Source organism: Phocoena sinus, chromosome 20, assembly GCF_008692025.1.
Source record: "Phocoena sinus isolate mPhoSin1 chromosome 20, mPhoSin1.pri, whole genome shotgun sequence".
NCBI classification, from domain to species: domain Eukaryota; kingdom Metazoa; phylum Chordata; class Mammalia; order Artiodactyla; family Phocoenidae; genus Phocoena; species Phocoena sinus.
In genome coordinates this window covers 41,928,190-41,950,487 of record NC_045782.1, presented here as the reverse complement: position 1 = coordinate 41,950,487, position 22,298 = coordinate 41,928,190, and the positions used below count along the sequence as shown (strand labels likewise).

Sequence of the window (22,298 nt, the reverse complement as noted above, 5' to 3'; positions counted from 1 at the left end):
CATCTTATTTCCTTTCCTATACCAAGACCTCTTTGAGGGCAAGAAGAACCGGTTTCCTCCACAGAACATGTGATACATGGTAACTACTCATTCACTCTGGGTTTATTAGACGGATAAATGGGGTGGGGGACGAGACAGGAGATGCTTGCACCAGAGACTCCAGCGAAGAGTGAAATCTTCAGACCCACAACAAACAGTTTGAAGCGAAGCCAAGCAGGAACCTTCCCACACTTCCTCCCGCAAAGATGAACTGCAGTCCTCTGGTCTCCAAACTTGCTCTGAGGACCCCACGTCGGTACCTTGCGACTGCCCTTACCAATGCCTGACTCAATGCTGGAGACGGCCTCCGGCCAAAACCTAGGCTTCCTCGTCCCCCATCTGAGGCAGAACCTCTGACTACACTTAGCCTTCTTCTCCAGGCCCCTTTACTCGTTTCCCTTCTCCTTTCTCGCAGTCACCACCAGTAGGGCGCGCGTCGGGGCAGCCCTAGCCAGCAGGGAAGGGAGGGTCCTGAGACCGGAAGCCGGAAGCCGGAAGTGGGGCTGTGAGTACGTGTTCTGTGGAAGCCAGCGCGGGACCCGGTGGGGCCGGCAACATGGAGCAGCTGTACCAGCAAACGCACAAGTGAGGGACGAGTCGGGCACGGGCTGGGGCAAAGCCAGGCTGGGCGAGGCCTGCCCCCTGGCTGGGGCCTCGGGCGTCCGCCGGTATGGAGGCCGAGTCCTTCCGTCCGGGCGCTTCAGGGGGGAGCAGCTCGGAAGTGCTCAGTCTTTGGCGGGATGCCCAGGTAGCGGAGGCCGGAGGGTCCGACCTGGTGCCCGAGGACATTGGGCCGAATGCCTCCGGGGACCTTGGAGGCCATGACTGCCCGCTGGGTAGACTAGGTGAAGGGGAAGTCGCACTTTGTCCAGCACCTGCCAACTCTGTGGTCCGATTTGGTAGAGCTGGTGCGGACTCAGGGCCCCGGCACAGAGGAGTTTACTAGTTGGAGAGTCAGGACGTGTACGAAAAAAGGTCTAATGTGTGGCACAATGAGGTGGAAGGTAAATGAGCAGTACCAGCAGGATCTCCTTAAGTAATTTAGAAGGATCCATCACTGGGATAAGGTCGTCAGAAAAAGTTTAATTAATAGCTCACAGCTGCTAAATGATGTTAGTCCCTACTCTTTATTGACTCAAAACATGTTGCTTCTACACTGTGATTTTTTTCTTTTATTCTGATTTTGGTTTATACTAAAGACTGTATTTTTATAATACAAAGAAATTGCTCAGATAGCATTCAGTATTATACGGTACTTGTTATTCATATCTGGTTACAGGTTACCTTTAAGGAAATTGAATTTTGGTTTAGCTTCTCATAACTTAAATTCCTTGGTAGTGTCCTTTATTCATATTGTCCTGCATTTTTGGAACTTGCTGAAATGTGTAATTGAATATGGAAATAAGATCATACCTATCGTATTTGGGGGGATGATTTATCTTTCATTGTGGTCAGACATGCATTAACGTAAAAATTTACCATTTTAAAGTTAACCATTTAATTTTTAATTGTTACCAGTATCATTTAGTTTACCATTTAAAATTATAATCATTTCTTTTTTATATTTTATTTATTTATGTATGTATGTATGGCTGCATTGGGTCCTCGTTGCTGCACACGGGCTTTCTCTAGTTGTGGTGAGTGGGGCTACTCTTCGTTGTGGTGTGCGGGCTTCTCCTTGCGGTGGCTTCTTTTTGTTGCGGAGCCCGGGCTTTAGGTGTGTGGGCTTCAGTAGTTGTGGCACACGGGCTCAGTAGTTGTGGCTCGGGGGCTCTAGAGCACAGGCTCAGTAGTTGTGGCACATGGGCTTAGTTGTTCCGCAGCATGTGGGATCTTCCCCAACCAAGGCTCAAACCCATGTCCCCTGCATTGGCAGGTGGATTCTTAACCGCTGCGCCACCAGCGAAGTCCCTATAATCATTTCTAAGTGTACAGTTCAGTGACATTAAGTACATTCACAGTGTCCATCAACATTATCCATTTCAAGAACTTTTTCATTATCCCAGTCAGAAACTCATGTACCCATTAAGCAGTACCTCCCCATTCTTCCCCAAGCCCCTGGTAACCTGTTCTGCTTTCTGTTTCTGAATTTGCCAATTCTGTATATCTCATATAAGTTGAATAATATAATATTTGGCTTATTTCACTTAGCGTAATGTTTCCAAGGTTCATGTATGTCATAGTGTGTATCAGAACATCGTTCCTTTTTATGGCTGAATAATATTCTTTTGTGGATACACACACGCACACACACACACCACGTTTCGTTATCCATTCATCTATTGATGGACACTTGGGTTGTTTCCACCTTCTGGCTGTTGTCAATAATACTGCTGAGAACATTGGTGTACAAATATCTGTTTGAGTCTCTGTTTTCAATTTTTTTGGAGTGTATGCCTTTACCTATCCTATTCTAACAACTTTCAAATATATGCTGTAGTTTTGTGCTGATGAAAACACTTAAAATCACACCTCCAGGGCCTGGGAAAGAAAGAAAATGGGGACCCACCTCTCTAATGAATTCACAACAAAAGCAATACTTTGGAGCATTAGAATAAGAGGAAGATGATCCAGTTATTGTTTCATTTTCTAAGTTTATGTTTCATTAAGTTACTGTTTCATTTTCTACTTTTCTTTCTTTTTACTTTATTGATTAAGTGTTTGGTTTGGGTGGGTGAAAATGTAGAGCCTACTTTGTAATAGTATTGAAATGACAGAATTGGTCTTACACTGGGGAGCCCTATTCTCATATAATAATTATAGGAAGGAACTTTAAAAACTAGATCTGAGAGTCAGTTGGAAAAGGAATGAAACAGGAAATTATGCTCATGTTATTAAGAAAGGGCAGATCTTTTATAATAATAAGGCTCAATGGACTGAGTAGTGCTTTGAAGTTGATCTGTGATGTACAGTCTCATCTGGTTAGTTAATTTGGTTAAAGGATGTTGCTAAGGAGGCCGCGACCCGGTTTACTTTTAAGAATAATTTTGTTCACAGAGTCTCAGACTACCTGTTATCATTGCAGCAGGTAGCTGATCACATAGTAAAGTAGGAAGCTCAATTCTATGTAAACTTAGAGGAGCAATACTCAATGGTGTCCCAAACAAGATTTGTGGAGTGTAGATGAACTGCTTACCTCTGCAGGCCTCCAGTGATTTACCCTCAAACTCTGGAGACCCTTAGAGTCTATAGCAGAGCTTGCCAACTCTTTCTGTCAAGAGCCAGGTAGTAAATATTTCAGGCCTTACAGGCCGTACGGTCTCTGTAGCAGCTGTTCAACTCTGCTATTATAGTGGACAAGCAGCTGTAAGACAATATGTAAACAAATGGATGTGACTGTGTTCCAATAAAACTTTATTACAAAAACAGACAAGGGGCAAGATCTGGCCAACCACTGCTAGGCCTTCTACTGTGCAGTGGTTCATTCATTCATTTATTTAGCACCTGCTTTGTGTCAGGCACCATTCCCAGTGCTAACTGTACAGCCCTGCCCTTAGGGAGTTTACCTTGTTTCATGCTGCAGTATATTCTGATCTGCCTCCTTTCCCCTCAAGGACTGAACCAGGACTGCGGATTCTGGTTCTAGACCTCTTCACCTTATTTTCCTCATCTGTGAAATGAAGGTTTGGGGCTGATTAAACTGTAAGGCTCCTTTCAGCTCCATAATACTGGTGATTGAGTGTCTTTAACAGGAAACACACAGAATCCTGTGCGCATCAGCAGTTAACTTTTGCAGTGGCAGAAATTAGTGATTGCAGCTGAACTGACACAACAGTAACTGAAAGTATTAATTTTACTGGAACTTTGAACCCAATTTGTAGTTATCTCTTGCCACGTCCCTGAAAGTACATTGAAATTAGATCAACATTTTAAAGTGTGTATCTTGAAAACTCCTGAACTACCTGAACAATGAATGAAAAGAAAAAAGATGAAAAACAGGTTAAACATTTTGCACTTAAATAATACTGTGTTAGGATGAACTTTATAGAGGAGCTAATAGCCAGGCTTCTATTTTTGAGATCCCAGTGCTTGGAAAGGTGCCCATATTTGTCCAGGATCATTCAGTGCCCTGGACCTTATTATCACTAGAGATTCTGATTCAATAGGTTTGGAGCACAAGAAGCTCTATTTTTAACAAGCTCTCCAGGTGATTTTGATGAACAGCTGGGTTTAAAGACTGCTACCTTATCTCAAAACCAGCTTTTCCTTTTTTTGATTTTCCCTTCTGATGAGAGGCTAAATATAGTAGAGGCAAAGTGGGTGAGTGAAAATGCCCAGATGGTTCCCACTACTTTTAAGCAAAGCTGAGTAAAAACAACAAACTTCTGTATGGTGCTGTATGGGTTACACAGCAGTTCCATATTGCATTTGGATCTACGCTTTAAATAATTACGATTATCAGTACCCGGTTTTACAGTTGAGAACACCGAGGCACCAAGGAATTAAATGACTTGTTCAGTGTCCCTCAGCTACTGCACAGTGGCACTAGAACGTCATCTCAGATCTTTTTACTCCAAAACCCTGTTTCCTGCTCAGGTTGGTCAGAGGCAGCATGGGTGCAAAGTGGGTGTATATGATGGGGGTGGGGTAGTTCCATGGACTTTTAAAAAGCAGTTCTGTTTTAAAATTCTTCCTAGATCTTCTACAGACTTTTTTTTTTTTTTTTTTTTTTTTTTTTTAATCAGCAACAGTGACCCTTGCTTATTTGCTACTAGGTCTCTGCTTGGTTATGTTTTCACCCAAGCCCACCACGGACCCCATGCTAGGCAGGGCTAGGACTTCCGATTTCTAGTGTCCACACTCCCAAGTCATGCTTGTGTAGCAGCTGTTCCGTATTGGCTTCAAATGTGTGTCCGAATTCCCAGTTCAGTATAAAACAGATCTGCCACTCGGCACGGCAGTTCCCACCATGCCATTCATGCTTGCTTTGTTGTTTTGCATTTATTTCCTCTCGGGCATGACATGTAGAGATTGTATCGCTTTATTGGCTCTAATGTTTTCAGTTCATTCATAGCAAATAGAGATTGGATGGAAAAAGTCAGTAACGTTTCCCTGCAATTTAAAGTTTATCCATTGTAGCTTAGAAAACAGTAAAAAGCCAGCTGAAGAGTGGTTATAGGGTTTTGTGGGTATGGGCATCATCTCTCCTGCTGTCATCGTAGAATTTCGGAATTGAAAGTGACTGGCAGGATCTTCCATTCCAACTCACTTTGGTTGGGAAGATCCTTTATAAACTCAAGGTAGTTCACGTACTCTGTGTTTAAACATGCCGGAGCTCGTTTTTTCCCCCTATTCTTGAAGAGAGAGTTTGTAATTGTTCTCATTTTTCCTGGGGTTGAGCTGAAATCTGTCATCTTGAAATTTGTACCTTTTGGTTCTGGGTCTCCCTTAAGGAGCAGAAACAGAGAACAAGCCCACTCCTCTTTCTGTATGTCATCTCCAGCTACTTGAAGAGCCCCAGCTGCCCCATTTTAGTTTAGTTTTTTCTTTTCTTTTCTCAGAGGGTCATTATCACTAGCTCTTTTGACCATTCCTCTTCATAACTTGACTTCTAAACTCTTTTCCAGCCGTCCTGTTCATCTTCCATTGGGAGAAACCTTTAATTGGTAGGGTTCCTTTAGCAGATGGCTCCCAAAGTTGAATGCCAGTCTGTATTGTGCATTTGACTTTTTTTTTAACCTCAAGTCAAAATGTGTGGGGTTTTTTCTTTAACATCTTTATTGGAGTATAATTGCTTTACAGTGATGTGTTAGTTTCTGCTGTATAACAAAGTGAATCACTTATACATGTACATATGTTCCCATATCTCCTCCCTCTTGCGTCTCCCTCCCTCCCACCCTCCCTATCCCACCCCTCTAGGTGGTCACAAACCTCCGAGCTGATCTCCTTGTGCTATGTGACTGCTTCCCACTAGCTATCTGTTTTACACAAAATGTGTTTTATCCCTGACAAATTCATCTTACTACTTTAGCCTAAATGAAAAATGTTAATATTTGTTTTGTGGTACAATATCCTAAGCACTCACTAGAGCACAGAATCATGTGCAAATTTCATAATCAAACGTTGATTTTTAAAAGTTAATTAATTAATTTTTGGCTGTGTTGGGTCTTTGTTTCTGTGCGAGGGCTTTCTCTAGTTGTGGCGTGTGGGGGCCACTCTTCATCGTGGTGCGCGAGCCTCTCACTGTCATGGCCTCTCTTGTTGCGGAGCACAGGCTCCAGACGCGCAGGCTCAGTAGCTGTGGCTCACGGGCCCAGCTGCTCCGAGGCATGTGGGATCCTCCCAGACTAGGGCCCGAACCCGTGTCCCCTGCATTGGCAGGCAGACTCTCAACCACTGCGCCACCAGGGAAGCCCTCAAACGTTGATTTTTAAAAAACACTGAGCAAAACACAGAGCCAAAGGCAGTCCTTTGGTGGAACCTGGAAGTCTTCCCAGGATCCCTTGGGGGATGAGGGATTAGCTGGAGGAAACCATTAGGGCCCATGGGGACCATGGTTTTGCCTGCTATGAGTCCCTCATCTTTAAAGTTTAAAATATTTGTCAATCTAATGGGAGAAATATGATGTCATTGTTTATTATTTTTTAAAATAAATTTATTTATTTTGTTTATTTTTGATGGTGTTGGGTCTTTGTTGCTGCGCGTGGGCTTTTCTCTAGTTGCGCGAGAGCTACTCTTTGTTGTGGTGCACGGGTTTCTCATTGCAGTGGCTTTTCTTGTTGCAGAGTGCGGGCTTCAGTAGTTGTGGCACATGGGCTTAGCTGCTCTGTGGCATGTGGGATCTTCCTGGACCAGGGCTCGAACCCGTGTCCCCCGCATTGACAGGTGAATTCTTAACCACTGCACCACCATGATGTCATTGTTTTTAATTTGCATTTTCCTGATTACTAGAAGAGAGTCTCTTCATATATTTATTGGCCATTTGGGTTTCCTTTTCTGTCAGTTGCCCTTTGCCCATTTTAAAAGCTGCTTTGTTTGACTTTTCCTATTGATTTGTAGCAGTTCCTTATACATTCTGAATACTATTCCCTTGTTCCCTGCTGCAGGTATCTTCCAGTCTCTGCCTGTCTTTTTTTTTGTAAATTGTGCCTTTGGTGTAAAAAGGGTTTTGTTTTAATGTAGCCAGATCTATCAGTCTTTTCTTTTGTGGTTTGTGGGGTTTTGGGGGTAGTTTTGGTTTTTGTCTTGTTTAAGAAATCCTTCTTTAACCTGAAGTCATAATATGCATGCCTATATTTTCTTCGGAAAGTTCTAAAGCCTCACTTTTTACATTTAGGCTTTAAACCATCTTGAGTTTATCTTTGTGTACTATTACATGAGGTGTCTTTTTTCCATGTGGATAACGAGCTGAGCCATCAGCACTTATTGTAGTCCATTCTTTTCCCACTGCCATTAGAAGTTACCTCACTGCCCACATCCAGGCCTTCAGGGAAGTCCTAGTTCTCTTTTCCATCTCAGCATTGCCATCCAGTCCTCTCTGGCTGTTTTCACAGTTGCCCTGATCCAGATGTTGGTTTCCTCAAGCTGCCTTTCTACATCTGCCTCCATATCTCCACATGCCTCCATTCTGAAGCATCCAGACTTGCCTTCCTGAAGTAGCAGGTTCTAGGAGTGATTTCCTGGTGCCTCTCAGGACCATGGGTCTTGCCCAGGAGCGCTCTGAGAGCCGTTAGAGAGCTGCTCTTGCTTCTGGGGCCATGGGTCATGTTTAGAGGCCACAGGGACACCCTGGAAAAGACTAGAGGCAAGTTCAAATGAAATTTGGGCTCCTGGCTCACATTGGTAAATTTGGGGTCACAGTTTGTGGTGCTCACGGTGGAGGATGGTTGCTGACCTTTCCCTCAAGGGTTGGTGATGATGGAAGAGCTCACAGGTCCCTCTCATGTGGCTCTCACGTGGAGAGACCAGAGGCACCAGGAGGCGGTTGTTGGAGTAGGATAAACAGTATCCCCAGGACTGATCACAGAGGACGGCTCGGAAGGGCTCAGCGGGTAGGTGACCTTGCCCAACCCCCGGGGAGCCTCCAAAAGATGCTCTGGGGCCTGATGTCCGGGACCATGCCAGAGGTTCTGGGTGCAGTGTTGGCGTTGCCAAGTGAGATGACAGTCTCCTCATATTGCCAGGGAAAGATATTGACCAAACAGGAGATCCGTATCTTTCAGGGCCTTCCTCTAATGGTTTCCTCCAGCTAATCCCTCATCCCCTTCTTCCCTCTGACCCCAACCCTCAGGCAGGCCAGCCTGCTGGTAACGCACGTGATGTGCCTTGCAGGCCTTTTTGCATGTCATTTTCTCCGCATCTTCCTTCACCAGATCACGTCTGTCTTCTTCAAAATGATGTTGAGAACTCCCTTCACCCACAAAGCTTTCCCCAGCTCACTCTTCTGTTCATTGCCTTTGCTTAGCACTGCTGCGCGTAGCTCCTCAGCTTTCTTTTTGTTTACACTTCTATGTGTTAGTGTTCTCTTAAATCTTCTTGGGACTTTACATGTCTATCTGGCCTGTCCTTCCTAATTACACTGTTTCTCAAGGACAAGGATTATATCTCTCTTGCCCTTTGACTCTCCCTAGTACAGACCAGTGCTCAGCACATTGGGTCAAAGAACAGAGAGTGGGATTGGCTGCGTCCAGATCGAGGTTTATCACTTGGTGTGTGACCTTGAACAAGTTACATAACCTTTCTGGGCTTCGGTTGTCTTATTTACAAAATGAGGATGATAATAGTACTTTCCTCATAGGGTTATTGACTTTGCAGAATGTGTCAGATGCAGTAAGCACTCACTAAATGCTGCCTGTCAGTATTATTATTAATATTAATGTTAAAATATTAGAAGCCGTGCCAAAACATGTGACCTGAAGTGCCACATACAAATTTTACAGTTCAGCGATACTGTCAATTTAAATCAGTTAGATGTTGGCATTAGAAAATTTGTCTTTCCTGACCGAAGCGCTGTTGATTACTCCTGTCTCACTCATTTCCTCCCTCTTCCTTTGATAGGCAGGTCCACGAGATCCAGTCTCACATGGGACGCCTGGAGACAGCCGACAAGCAGTCTCTGCACTGTGAGTAATTAACTATAGAGACCAGAGTCCTTTCTCTGATGACACGGTGCTAATGGGCTGGGTTTCCTGACTGCTTTCTGCCTCAGGGGCTTAATGATTCAGCGTGGAATGAGTTCTGTTGTTAGGGTGGACAGAAAAACCCTATGGCAAAGTCACTGATTTCCCTGATTGTGCCCTTTGGAATCCCACAAGTCTTATCCCCCATTACCCCTCCACTCAACCTGACATGGCCCTATGGGAATGGAAGTCCTTTCCTCCATCTGTCTTAATCTCATTACCTAGTCTGTAGAGGAATGTGGTCCATAAAAATTCAGAGATGTTTAACTGGAATTGGCCATTTCTTCTGAGCCGAGAACTGTGGCTTTTTAGGCGGATTATTCAGAAACGATGAGCAGTATTAATTGGTTTAGTTCCCACACCGTGATTTCCTTTTAGAAGAGTGCTGCTTTCTGTGTTTTCGTTTCTTCTCTGTTGAAAGAAAAGGTCATTTTTCTGAGTCGGTCACACAGGCATTGCTGATCCCCCACCCACTGCAGATGCGGTCCCCTCCTCTCACTCCTGGCTGGCGCCGTGCCCATTTCTCCTGTTTTCTCACGTCCGCTTTCTGCAGCTCCGAAAGCACCTGGTCTCTTGGTCCTGTGCCGCACCTTGTTCTGAGCCGTGCTCGTTAGCTGTGGGCTCCCCTAGGAAGGTGACATTTCTGTCTCTGCTGTCGTTTCTGTTTCGGGCAGGAGGCAGTCTGGACGCCTTCTTCTGCGCAGTTCAGCTGCTTCTGTCCGTTCACTTTGTTTGCCTTCCCAGCAATCTCGTTGGTACATGATTAGAAATGGAAAAGTGGTCATTTTGACTGTTTATCGAAAGGGATAAGGTAAATGACTGTATTTATCATATCGTTACCTCTGTGGATTCTTTCCTGTTGATATTCGGTCTATTCTGGGGACTCCAACATCAGTCTGCCCATTCTTAAGGGAACTCTTCTCTATGTTTTACATACTAAATCTTTCCCTTTGAGCTTTTTTTTTTTTTTAACCTCATTATGTTCTGTGGGGAGTTCAGTTGGCAGTCTTTCTACGAGATATTTATAACCCATATCTGAAAATAATCTCAAATGAAAAGAGGCCTCACTTTGCATCAGAAAATATTACATTTTGCTTAAAATATTTATTTGGACAATCTTTAAATGTTCATTTTATTTTCTAAAGGCAGGAAATTTATTTCTACAGATGTATCTTCAGCTTTTTAAAAAATTGGCGTTGTTATGGCATTAACAGCTATATATATATATATATTTTTTTGAAACGTTTACAGTCACTTACTATAATTTGAATTTTTTCCCCATCATCATTAGTGTATGCATTTTTCTCCTTTTGAAATACATATTTTTGAGTTCATTTGATATAGAAAAAAGATACGTTTGATTTCTTCCAATTTAAGTTCACTGTTATTATTATTCTTCCAGCAGTTATTCTTTGATTCTGTTTGCCTTCCCAGCAATCTCGTTGGTACATGATTAGAAATGGAAAAGAGGTCATTTTGACTGTTTATCGAAAGGGATAAGGTAAATGACTGTATTTATTATTTTTCCAGTAATTATTCTTTTTTCTCTTTTATACAGTAGTAGAAAACGAAATCCAAGCAAGCATAGACCAGGTATTCAGCCATCTAGAGCGTCTGGAGATCTTGTCCAGCAAGGAGCCTCCTAACAAAAGACAGAATGCCAAACTGTGAGTACTCTGACACCCCAGGCCTATCACAGCAGGCCTTTCTCCCAGGGGAGGCCATCACATATTCTGAAAATACCATTTATACATTGAAAAACTGAGACTATGAAAAGATAAAGTCCCATAAAGAGCACAATTCTGTTTGATTGGTGCCCCGTCGGAGTAAAAAGCCTGTGTTGTATAACACGGGGAATAGAGCCAATGTTTTATGATAACTGTGAATGGAGTATAACCTTTAAAACTTGTGAATCACCATATTGTATACCTGTAACTTATATCATATTGTATATCAACTATACTTCAATTTTTTTAAAAAAGGAATAAAGAGCCTGTCAGGTTAGCGGCTCGGAAGCCTCATGTCTCCTCTTCTCGTTGGTGTCATTTAGAAATTTTGCCCCAGCACTGCTTTTCTGACCAGACCCGTGGCCACATGAAACCTCATGCTACCGGGGAGTTTCGGTCTGCTCTTTGGTTCCCACTACATTCTTGGGTGGAAATATCTTGCTCTTAATCACTCCACTCGGTGTATTTATAATGAAATACTGATCTAATGTTTGATACACCCCCATGAAATTAAAATGAAATCACCCTCACCATCTCGACCCCAGCCCCTGCTCCCAAAAGTTTTATGAAACTTCATTGATGCTTTACTCCAAAGATGCCCTTGGGCTTCTTCCAGGAGAGTGATATAACCCCTAGAAGGTCAGGAAGAGGTCGTCAAACCTGCTTCCTGTCACCTGTTCCCTGTCATGCATCCAGAATCAGAGACCAGCAGATATTTAAGTAAAGCTGCTGGAATCTCATGTGCTACCACCCTGTGCTAACCACAAGCTCCTTCTTTACTTTCAACATCATTGATCAAAATCAGATTATTTGTGGGGGATGGATGGCATGGAGTGGTGTAGGGGGAAGTAAGGAAATGTCTTTTTTCCTGAAGACAAAGCCTGGCTACCTCCAATCACTGCTGCTCTGGACTCCTGGAATTTAATCTCTCTGTCAATTCTAGTCGTGTCGACCAGTTAAAGTATGATGTCCAGCACCTGCAGACTGCTCTCCGAAACTTCCAGCATCAGCGATACGCAAAGGAGCAGCAGGAAAGACAGCGAGAAGAGCTTCTGTCCCGCACCTTCACCACTAATGTAAGCCAGGCTCCTGGGTGGGATCTGCGGGAACTCGACAGGTTGTGGGAGCTGCAGCTCAGGGCTCTGAGTGGCGGTCTTTTAGGGGGTGTCTGAAGCAGACTGATCGGACAGGAGGAGAGCAACCGGAAGTGACGGCAGACTTTGTGCGTTGCCACAGAGACTAGACCTAAGCAGGGAGTCTCTTTCTCTGTCACAAAAACCTGAAGAGGAAGCAGTTAAATTGAGGGAACGAGCAGAGGTGAAAATTACCTGGTTTGACTGGTCCGATGCAGAGAGGTGGACATTCACATGGTGGAAATGTTTTCCTGATCAGATCGAGACAGATGATTAGAACTTAGGCTGTTTGCAGTGAGGGCAGCGTTTCAAAGCTGCCTTCAGGCAGTTGCCATTGGGGGGGCGGGTTGTGGTGTGTGCGTGTGGGGGGTGTGTGTGTGGTTCCAGTGTCAGATGCATTAAAATGTTTTTGCCCCTAGTCTGAGCGGCAGTTTGGAGGGATTTGTTAACAGATATTTCATTTTAGCGGGATTGCTTGACTCGAGCCTGTTTGAAAGCGGCCTCTTGGTTTGCACGTTGGATTTCTTAGAACACCCTTGTCCGTGTCCTTTGGTCTCAAGAGGATCATTTCCCACACATGGCTGTAGAACATACTGGCCTTTGTCGTGTCCTGCATAATGTATTCCACCAAATTAGGTGGGTCTTGGTGTGTGGGGGGGAGAGTTGCTTGTTTGTTTTGACAGAGAGTTTCATTTTCTAAAGAGATCTTAGCTTTCTAAGCCTATCATCAGAATTCAGATCAGCTCCCGCTTTGCAGACGTTTAACTCTCTTTGCAGTGTCCACACTTGGAATAATGTCCCCAGGTGCTTCAGAATGTGCCTATGTAGTTTGGTTTCTCTAGCACAAGCAGTCAGGTAACCGTGATTAACACTTCAGAAGTTCAATGAACATGTGTTGGTGGTATAATGGTAAGCAGAGCTGCCTTTCAAAAGAGTAGAGAACTGTACAACACACGAAAAGGTGGTGGCATTGGTTATTCCAGCCTTTTTAGGCCATGGATGATGGCTCAGAATTATTTTGTTTCTTACCAGCCTAGTGTGATGCTGTGCATACACTGGGCCCTTAATAAAAACTGATTGGCCGAATGAACTTCTTCCTGGTCTTTCTACGATTGGGAGGTATAATACATTTTTCTGAGAGATAACAGCCCATCAGCTATACCTTTTCAGATGGGAGGGTAAGAAAGATTTGTATATAAAAGGCATTCAATAGATATTTGTCAGATAAATGAAAAGAAGTCTCTAATTGATTCAAACACTGGAGTCTTGACCCACAGAGCATCAGCTTATGCAGAATGCTATTTAAGGTACCGAGAGTAAAGCGTGTGTAAATTAAAAACCATGACTCCTACCTCTGAGAAACTCCCGTGTTAGGGTAGGGGGACGTATACCTGAATGAGAAATGATTGTGAACTTGAGCAGCCAAGGAAAGGTGCTTTAAGCTCTTCGTGATGATGGAAAGTGATAAAAGTGGCACCGCTTGGCAGAAGAGTTTGTAATGGTCAGGAGGTGGGAGAGAAGACAGTGCTGTGGCTGGTCGTGCCCTGCTTCTGTGTCCTTCCCACTTGCCATGTAAAAGTGGAGCCCTGGGATTGGTCTTGCTTTTCTCCCTACAGGATGGTTAAGAGGGCAGGCTCTGCACCCAGCACTGGGATTCGTGCCCTGCTGGACGTCTTACCAGCTCTGCGTACTCTTGAACAAGTCATTCCACCTCTCTGGGTTTCCGTTTCTTCATCTAAAACAGGGATAATATCATAACTACTGTGTAACGGTAGAGTGAGGATTAAGTGAGCTTAGGGTAAAGAGCATGCAGAGTGGAAAGCACTTGATCAGTATTAGTTTTTTCTCCCTTCGTTTCTTTATAGACTTTTCTTCCCTGCTCAGGTGGATAGACCCATCCTCAACACCGTTAGGCCTTTAATAGAAAACAGTCTCTTCTCTCCTTAGTCAGTCTGTCTAATTGGAGGGATAAGCTGTAGATAAAATAGCCGGAGGACAAAAGCAAACCTTTAACACTGCACTGAGGGAAAGCCAAGTAAAGGAACATTTGGAATAAGCTAGTTAGCAAGGAGTCAGAGAAAGCCTTTAGGAGAAGCCCAGCAAGGTCTTAGAAGAATAGAGTTTTTCCTAAGTTGGGGGAATGATATGGAGGCAGGGATGAACAAGACTTGTGTGGTGGAACCCACTTGCAGAGTGATAAGTCTGAGAATTCCTTTTCCTCTGAGTGAACAGAGGCCACCCCAGATCTTTGCTTTTTCTTCTCTGTTAAGTTCCTCTGATTCTCGCACCATTCCCTCTGGCTGTTTTTCCCGCGTGACCTTGGCCAGGAGGCAGAGCGGTCAGATGTGGTGGGGCCCCTGGAGCTGACCAGCAAGCAGAGTAACCAAGCGCCTGCATTTCTTTCACAGGACTCCGACACCACCATACCAATGGATGAATCACTGCAGTTCAACTCCTCCCTCCAGAAAATTCACCACGGCATGGATGACCTCATTGGAGGCGGGCACAGTATTCTGGAGGGACTGAGGGCCCAGAGACTGACGATGAAGGTGGGGGCCCTCTTGGGGGACAGGGAGAAGGGCTTTTGTTTTGGCTTTATCCAAAAGTGTGGGACCTGCGTTTACCTTTTGATCGCATACCCCTAAATTGTGATACTGTGATAGAGCCTTTGAGTTTGGGTTCCTTTCTGTTGGAATTGAATTATTATGAGTCCAAAAGGAGCCAGATTCCCTTTGCCAGTAGGTGTTTCTTGTGTTTGCAATGAACCATAATGTGGCATCTCTTGGTATCCAGGTCTTTTTCCATTTCCTGAACTTAATGTAAAGTGACTGCTGCTATGAGAGGAAGCAGTAATGGACTGGGAAATTCTGTTACAGAATCAGCTCTCGCAAGAAGGAAGACGCAGCTGTACTTGGCCTCTCGCTCTCTTTCGGTTTTCCTGTGTGGCGCCCCCAACCCACCCCGCGCCCACCGGTGGACGGCCTTATAGCCGAGACCTCTGTACTGCAGCAACTAAAGGGGGTCTTAGGGCTGCCTTGGTTGACTAGCAGTGGGTGCCTTCTAGAGCACAGGCTGGTGATCCCCAGTGACTCTTCACTCTCTCTTTAGCAACAGGTATTCCTAGAAGCCCTGCCCCATTGGCTGAGACTCAAAACCCCTGGGAGTGGTTTACAGAAACATTACACAGCCTCTGATGTCAGTCGTGATGTTTCAGCCTCAGCCCTTTTCCTGTGTCAACCCTGATGGATAATGGGGTGTGGGCTGTGTCTGTTATCAGGGTGTGGTCCCCAGTGGACGAAGCCCTCCCAGCCACTGAGCTGTGAGAAGCAGTCACTCGGAAGCGTGAGCTTTATCTTAGTTTTTGTTGGACCGTGTTGAGCCTGTCAGCTCCATGGGACTTCTGTACATTTCTGAGCAGCGCCTGCCACCTTTACCCAGGAGAAGGTCAGGCGAGCTGCAAGTAACACTTATCTCTTGCTGATGGCCGCAGCGCTTCAAATGGTTTGGAAGCGTGGTCTCTGACAGCTCCATGGGTGCCCCCCTTTCAGAACAGCCACCTGCAGTAATCTAAACTGATACATGATGGTTAATCCTCCCTTTCTTTAGAAAACTGCTGGCCTCCTTCCCATATCTCAGAAAAACAGTAAAACCCTTTTAGGACGAGGCTCACCATGTCACACTCAAGTTGACCCGCTGCGGGTCAGAGCTTATTGTTAAAGCACATGTCAGCTTCTTCCCGAAGTCGTGTCACTGAGGAGTCCAAGCAACTTCTGCCCCAACACTGCCCCCAGAGGTGAAGCGCCGGGAAGTCTGGTGGGCAGTCAGGGGCTGGAATGAGAGGTTTCTAATTCCGTTTCCTCTGCACGCCTACTATACCTGTCTTTTGCCTCTTGGTTCCCTCCACCTGCCTCCTACCCCACTTCTGTCAGGGAAGTTTCTGCCCAAACCATTTAAAAGGAACATAGGAGGGAGCGTGAAGGAACCGGGCCTTGATTTGGGGTGGAAAATGAATAACATTTTTGAAATTAATGTTAATTTTCAAGTGATTTTCGAAGCTTGGTACTTGAACTTCACAGAGTGATGAAATAATCTGCTCTTTCAGAGCTAAGCGGAGTCTTTAGTGACAGTCTAGTTTATACCACCATTGTTGTGGGAAAAACATGTCTCTGGTCTCTGGCAGAGATAAAGTTTGACCTGAGAGATCTCTCTCCGTGAGGCTTGTATATCATTGTCTGGGCAGAGCGTGGGTCTTGAACTCCTGTCCGTGATGCCTTGTGTTCTCACCTCTCTTGCATCTTCTCTCAGTTGCTCGTTACTGTGTTCACTTAGAAAATGGTTGCAGGACACTAGGTTAGATGCCGTCCTACAGATGCAGTTGGTGATGTGTGTAAGTTAAGTCGGGGTCTGCCCAGCTTTCATTTATATTTGTTACTTCATACGAAATTGAATGTGCTTAAAAATGAAAATTAGAAAGCAGAGAGGAAGGGTGGCCTGGGTGGTTTGGGCTGTTGGTTTAGGAATAAAATACCCTTTTGTTTTGGGTGGTGGGTGGTGACATTCATATAAGGAGTTGTAGGTCCTTGGGTTGGTGTCTGCCAGTTGTGATTCTGTGGTTCCATCTTGCCCCCTTCAAACTCTCTTATAACGTGGACACAGACCCATATGTTGTACTCAGCAGAATCCCTGCGGTTTCTACTCTACAGAGTACACAGGCTGAGAGCAAGCATTTTAGAGCCAGGGAGCAGAGAGAAGTTTTTTGATGTTGCCTTTTTTTCAATATAAAATATTCTAATTTAAAACTTTTTTTTATGGAGGTATAATGTGCATACGGTGAGGTATACAGATCTTATTTGTACAGATCATTGAATTTTGACAAATACACACATCCGTCTTTGTAACTCACACTGCTGTCAAGGCAGAGACCGTTTTCACCACCCCGAAAGATCCCTTGTGCCCTTTCCCAGTCAGTCTACCCCTGCTCCTTCCGCCTGTCCCAGGCAGCCACTGTTCTGATTGATTTCACCATTTATTAGTTTTGACTGTTATTGAACTTAATGTAAATGTATTCACATGACGATTTTGTGTGTGACTTCTTCCTCTCAGGAACGTTTTCCAGGCTCATTCATATTGCTACATGGTGCAATCAGGCCCTTTTTATTGCCCAGCAGTATCCCGTTGTGCACAGAATACACACTGTTAATCCATCCTCTGGTTGATATACACCTGGATTGTTTCCAGTTTGGGGGCATTCTTCTGTTTTCTTCTAGAAGCTTTATTATAGTTTTAGCGTTTTTGTTTAATTCTATGAACGAATTCATTTTTATGTATAATATGAATCAAAGGTCTTTTTTAACACATATGTATTATGTACAGACATATATGTATGTGTGTGTATATGATACATACATGTGATACTCATTATACACCATTTGTTCCAGCACATTTGTGGAAGACTTTCCTTTCCCCCTTGCTTTGCTCTACAACCTTGACCAAAAGTCATTTGGCCGTAGGAGCGTGATCTGTTTCTGGTGGCTGCTGCTGCTTGTATGCTTTAGGCATGACCAAGAGACTGTCTGTTGGTAAAGCCCCATCTCATGATGACATTCACCCATCCTTGGTAGAAGGAGTTGATCTTTGTTTCTTCCTCTTCTTGTCTGTCCCAGGGGACCCAGAAGAAGCTCCTCGACATTGCCAATATGCTCGGCTTGTCCAACACAGTGATGCGGCTCATCGAGAAGCGAGCTTTCCAGGACAAGTACTTCATGATCGGTGGGATGCTGCTCACCTGTGTGGTCATGTTCCTTGTGGTGCAGTACCTGACCTGAGCCAGCCAGGCCCCGTGGCTGAACAACGGTCCCACGGCGTGAGAGTGTGTGTGAGTGTGAGTGTGCAAAGAGAGGGAGGCCCGGAGGCTGCCTTCTGAAATGTGTGCCCATCTTATCTGTGAAGACCACTCCGAAGTGATTGTGACCTGCAACCTGGTGGGAGTTTCAAACCTCTGTTTTTTGTGACGTCTTGGAGGGGAAACTCCTGCTACCAAGATGTGGTGCTTAGGAAATGAACGAAGTGTCTGTTCTCTCTCATGCTCACTGTCACTCTCACTGGGGGAGGAAGTGATGCAAGGGTAAGGGAGGACCAGGGAGAGGGGAGGAAGAGAATGGCCTTGGTGGTTTTTGTCCTCATAGCTGATGTGCACCCAGGAAGGCTTTCACGGTGAGCTTGCAGACAGGACTGTCCACTCTTTGCCATCCACTGGCCTTTCTGGCTCCTAGTAGATAGTCTAGAGCAGAAGCAAAGAGAGGAGGGGAAAGAGGCCTTCTTTTCCTGCACCCACTACAGTAGGTGGGTTCACATGCCCTTGCTACTAGCCACCTTCCCCCACACCCCTCCAAAAAATAATGACATGCCAGTGACTGACTGCTAATACTCGTCGTCCTTCCCCGGGAGCAGCTACTAGAGGAAACAGAGGCACTGGCGCTGTTGCTGATAGCAAGATTTTCCACATCACGGATGCTGGGTGTTTCTCCTTTCTAAAGTAAGGCCACTGTTAACTCCCTGGGAACGGTCAGTCTTGAAACTGAAGACCCTAGTCACCGATATTTTTCCCAGTAGTTAATGGTTGGCTTTTAAGACTGCAGCCTGGCGCCCGTGCCCAGGCTTTGGTGGGCGTTTGCTGTGAGCAGGTAGCTGTGAGCAGAGGTTAGTGATTTGTCTTTTACAGTCTCATCTCTAGTTTTAGTGTCTAATTAATAATTGGCTCTCTTCCCTTCCTTGAGATATGTTAGCAACTGCCAGCCAAGCCTCCGTTCTGCCCAGCCAGTGTGGGCACATGCCACCCTGGAGACGTCTCTGGTGTGTATGTCCTTGTAAGACTCTGTTTTCAGGGACCAGGACCTTTCTCCTTCTCGGACCAACCCTAGATTAAGGCTGTACCGGTACCCGGCGTATTGTAGGATTTATTGTAAAGCCAGTCTGTTCAAGGAGACTAATCACTGAAAGTACCAGAAAGACCTGGTTAGCCTATTTTTTCATCTGTCACAGGCCCTACCAGCCCTAGGCTCAGTATGGCAAGACATAAATAACACTCACAGTTTCCCAGAGGAACTGTAAACCTGGTCAGTATTAACCCCACCTTTGACTGTCTCGCCCTACCTACTTCCCGTCTTTGTTTCTTGTCATTTGGACTATCTTCTGTCATCTTTCTCTTTTCTGTGTGTTTTCTCTTCCACCTTCCTTCTTTACCACCCCCCCGCCCAACCTGTTTCTGTAGCAGTATTGATCTTTGTAGGCACATCTGTGGCGTAGATCCCTTTTGGGGGAATGATTCTTAATTGTCACAGGTTTTGTTTTTTTGGTTTTTTTTTGCTGTACGCGGGCCTCTCACTGTTGTGGCCTCTCCCGCTGCGGAGCACAGGCTCCGGACGCGCAGGCTCAGCAGCCATGGCTCACGGGCCCAGCCGCTCCGTGGCATGTGGGATCCTCCCGGACCAGGGCACGAACCCGCGTCCCCTGCATCAGCAGGCGGACTCTCAACCACTGCGCCACCAGGGAAGCCCTGTCACAGATTTTTAACATGAGTTTCCTGGGTACTGATTTCACACTTTTGGTAGGATCTCTGTTGCTCTTACTTGTCTGGGCTAAACAGGGGCCCTGGGTTTCCAAGGAAAGGGGAATCTTTGATCCCTTCATAAAAGGATTGAAGGCTCTGCCAGAGTGAAAACGTTGGCCTGGTGGATGGACAGAGGGGTGGAAGCATCTTCAGACCTAGCTCTGACTTTGGGGAGGCCCAGTTGGAAATTTCCATCATACCCAGCACCCCTGCCATCCCAGGGACCCAGCACAGGTCTCTTAGCAGTGCATGAAATGGGTTTTTAAACTGCACAGACTTGGCTCTGAGCCTGGGCACCTGAGGATCCTGCCAGACAGTGCACTTTGGAAGAAGATGTACAAGGAGCAGCTAAGCCATTTGGACTTGAACTCTGGGGAGGCAGAAACTCCCCCCACCCTCTGCCCTCTGTTGGTTGATGTGACACCTATTTGTAATGTACACCAGTCTGTTTCCACACTTGCCTTTCTAGTGATTGTTGTCCTCGACGAACCAGAAGTAAGGCCTTCCTTCGTGCTGCGCCTTCAGAGCCATTCTCCCTACTTTGTAATGAAAATAGAGGGGGCGATTCGTGGGTCTTCACCACCTGGAGCTAAGGAACAGCAGCCACAGTATGTCTGGAGACCCTGGGGCACCTCGTGTCATCGTGTGCTTGCCCTTCCCTGTCACACGTTGGCTTTCAATGCTCTGTGAGCAACACACTTTGTCTCCACAGTCCTCAGAGTATAGGGCAGGGTCTCCAGGCCAGGGAAGGAGCACCCTCTAGTGGAGTTGGGGTGAATTCTCAGGTGCAAGAATCTCCAGGAGCTGCCTCTGAGACCTTGTACAGGATTTTGGTGTACCTATTGTGGTTTAGGACAGGTGGGTTGTCAAGGAACTTGGAGAATCTTCATTCCGTGGATGTGTACTCCAGGTGTGATAACCTTAAGAAAAGCTGAACTCCTCGACCAAGTAAGTAGGAGAGTCTTCATTTTATAGAAAGCTTCGCTGCTGAGATTTTTCCTGTCCTTTGCCCTGATGAGTTTAAATGGGTTTGATTTGCAAATTTGGCTTTACACTCATTGTTTTTGAAACACATCAGTTGAATAAAGTTGCTGTTTATTTTATTTAGAAAATTACATTTTGTAAAGGAATTTGACATTCATCGTCATAACCAATGACCCTTTTTTTCTCTCAGGCCAGAGATTCTGAAACACTGTTCCGAGACGAGGGGTGGGTTGGCTGCCTCAGCAGTAGCTGGGAAACTTTTTTAAAATTATGGATTCCTCCGGCCTACCCCAGACCTTCTGCATTAGAATATTTTTTAAGTCTCTAAGGTAATTCTGATGTGTGTCTTTTATTTATTTTCCACATTTATTTAGGTATTTTATATTTGGCTGAGTTGGGTCTTTGTTGCTGCACGCGGGCTTTCTCTAGTTGCGGCGAGCGAGGGCTACTCTTTGTTGTGGTGCACGGGCTTCTCGTTGCGGAGCACGGGCTCTAGGTGCGCGGGCTTCAGTAGTTGCGGCACGAGGGTTCTATAGTTGTTGCTTGCGGGCTCTAGAGCACAGGCTTAGTAGTTGTAGCACACGGGCTTAGTTGCTCTGTAGCATGTGGGATCTTCCTGGACCAGGGCTCGAACCCTTGTCCCCTGCATTGGCAGGCAGATTCTTAACCACTGCGCCACCAGGGAAGCGGTAGACAGAGGCTTTTGTTTTTTTGCTTTTTTGTTTTTGTTTTTTGTTTTTTTTTGCGGTACACGGGCCTCTCACTATTGTGGCCTCTCCCGTTGCGGAGCACAGGCTCCGGACGTGCAGGCTCAGCGGCCATGGCTCACGGGCCTAGCTGCTCCGCGGCGTGTGGGATCTTCCCAGACCGGGGCACGAACCCGTGTACCCTGCATCGGCAGGCGGACTCCCAACCACTGCGCCACCAAGGAAGCCCCAGAGGCTTTTGTTTTAATCAAAGACTATAGCATTTGAAAACATGCGAACTAAGCATATATGAGTGAAGAGCAAAACTTATCAAGTCCAAAATAAAGTCTTAATTTGTTTATAACTTATTCCAGGAAAGATTTGAGGAGACTTAGAGGAAATAACTAAGACAGTGAAATATAAAGAAGTGAGAACCAAGAACAAGTCAGTAGAATGTCAGTGCCAAGAAAAAGACACATGCAAGTCATGAAGCCCCACACAAAAACACTCTGGGGAATCCCTGATTAGGCCTGGAGCCAAAGCAAAGAGAGAAGCATGATCTGTTACTGTCTGTTGAAGGGTAGGATGTCATATTTGCTCAGAGGAGAGGCCAGACCTTGACTACTGCTAGCTTGCCTGTGGCCCTTACTGGAAGTCAGGCATGGTTAGTTTCCCGAGTCTTCCCTCTAATCGTCACAAACCCTCTGAGTTAGGCTATGTGTCATTTCCTTTGTGCAGATGAAGGGATGGAGCTTTAGTGACTTTTCTCAAGGCCCCACAGGGAGTCCTGGAGGAACCAAGCCCTCCTCTGTCCGGCTTCATAGCCCAGGCTGATAAACACTGCAGCCGTGCTCGGGGCGAGATGCAGGAGACCAAGGCAGCTTTCTGGGATTGGGTAAAGGGCAGCAACGCATTTGGTGCACCTTACATGGCAGGTTCTCTGCTCTGAAGTATTTTCCTTATTTGAAGGGGGAGAGAGAATTTGAGGAGGAGCTTCTGGA

General features: G+C 45.6%; 1 protein-coding gene across 6 annotated transcripts; it reads left to right on the top strand.

Annotated features, from left to right (window-relative positions):
* The first annotated feature begins 518 nt into the window (after window positions 1-518).
* Window positions 519-20,742, top strand: GOSR2 (golgi SNAP receptor complex member 2). Of its 6 annotated transcripts, XM_032616766.1 has the most exons (7): window positions 537-624; window positions 1,672-1,676; window positions 9,037-9,101; window positions 10,717-10,825; window positions 11,829-11,961; window positions 14,427-14,567; window positions 17,682-20,742. In XM_032616766.1, the coding sequence occupies exons 3-7, from the start codon at window positions 9,062-9,064 to the stop codon at window positions 17,841-17,843; spliced, it is 585 nt and encodes a 194-aa protein (XP_032472657.1). In that variant the 5' UTR covers window positions 537-624; window positions 1,672-1,676; window positions 9,037-9,061; the 3' UTR covers window positions 17,844-20,742. The 6 variants fall into 6 exon arrangements, with proteins under 6 accessions (XP_032472654.1, XP_032472657.1, XP_032472656.1 ...); XM_032616763.1 differs by lacking the exon at window positions 1,672-1,676 and having other exon boundaries at window positions 519-624; window positions 11,760-11,961; XM_032616765.1 differs by lacking the exon at window positions 1,672-1,676 and having other exon boundaries at window positions 10,720-10,825.
* Window positions 20,743-22,298: the final 1,556 nt, after the last annotated feature.

What these genes read in the sequence shown, in the direction of transcription:
- GOSR2 (XM_032616763.1), top strand. Translation starts at nt 596, where the DNA reads ATGGAGCAGCTGTACCAGCAAACGCACAA. An exon ending in CGACAAGCAGTCTCTGCACT is followed by an intron (nt 9,102 to 10,716) that starts GTGAGTAATTAA and finishes TCTTTTATACAG; the next exon opens with TAGTAGAAAACGAAATCCAA. An exon ending in CCCAGAGACTGACGATGAAG is followed by an intron (nt 14,568 to 17,681) that starts GTGGGGGCCCTC and finishes TGTCTGTCCCAG; the next exon opens with GGGACCCAGAAGAAGCTCCT.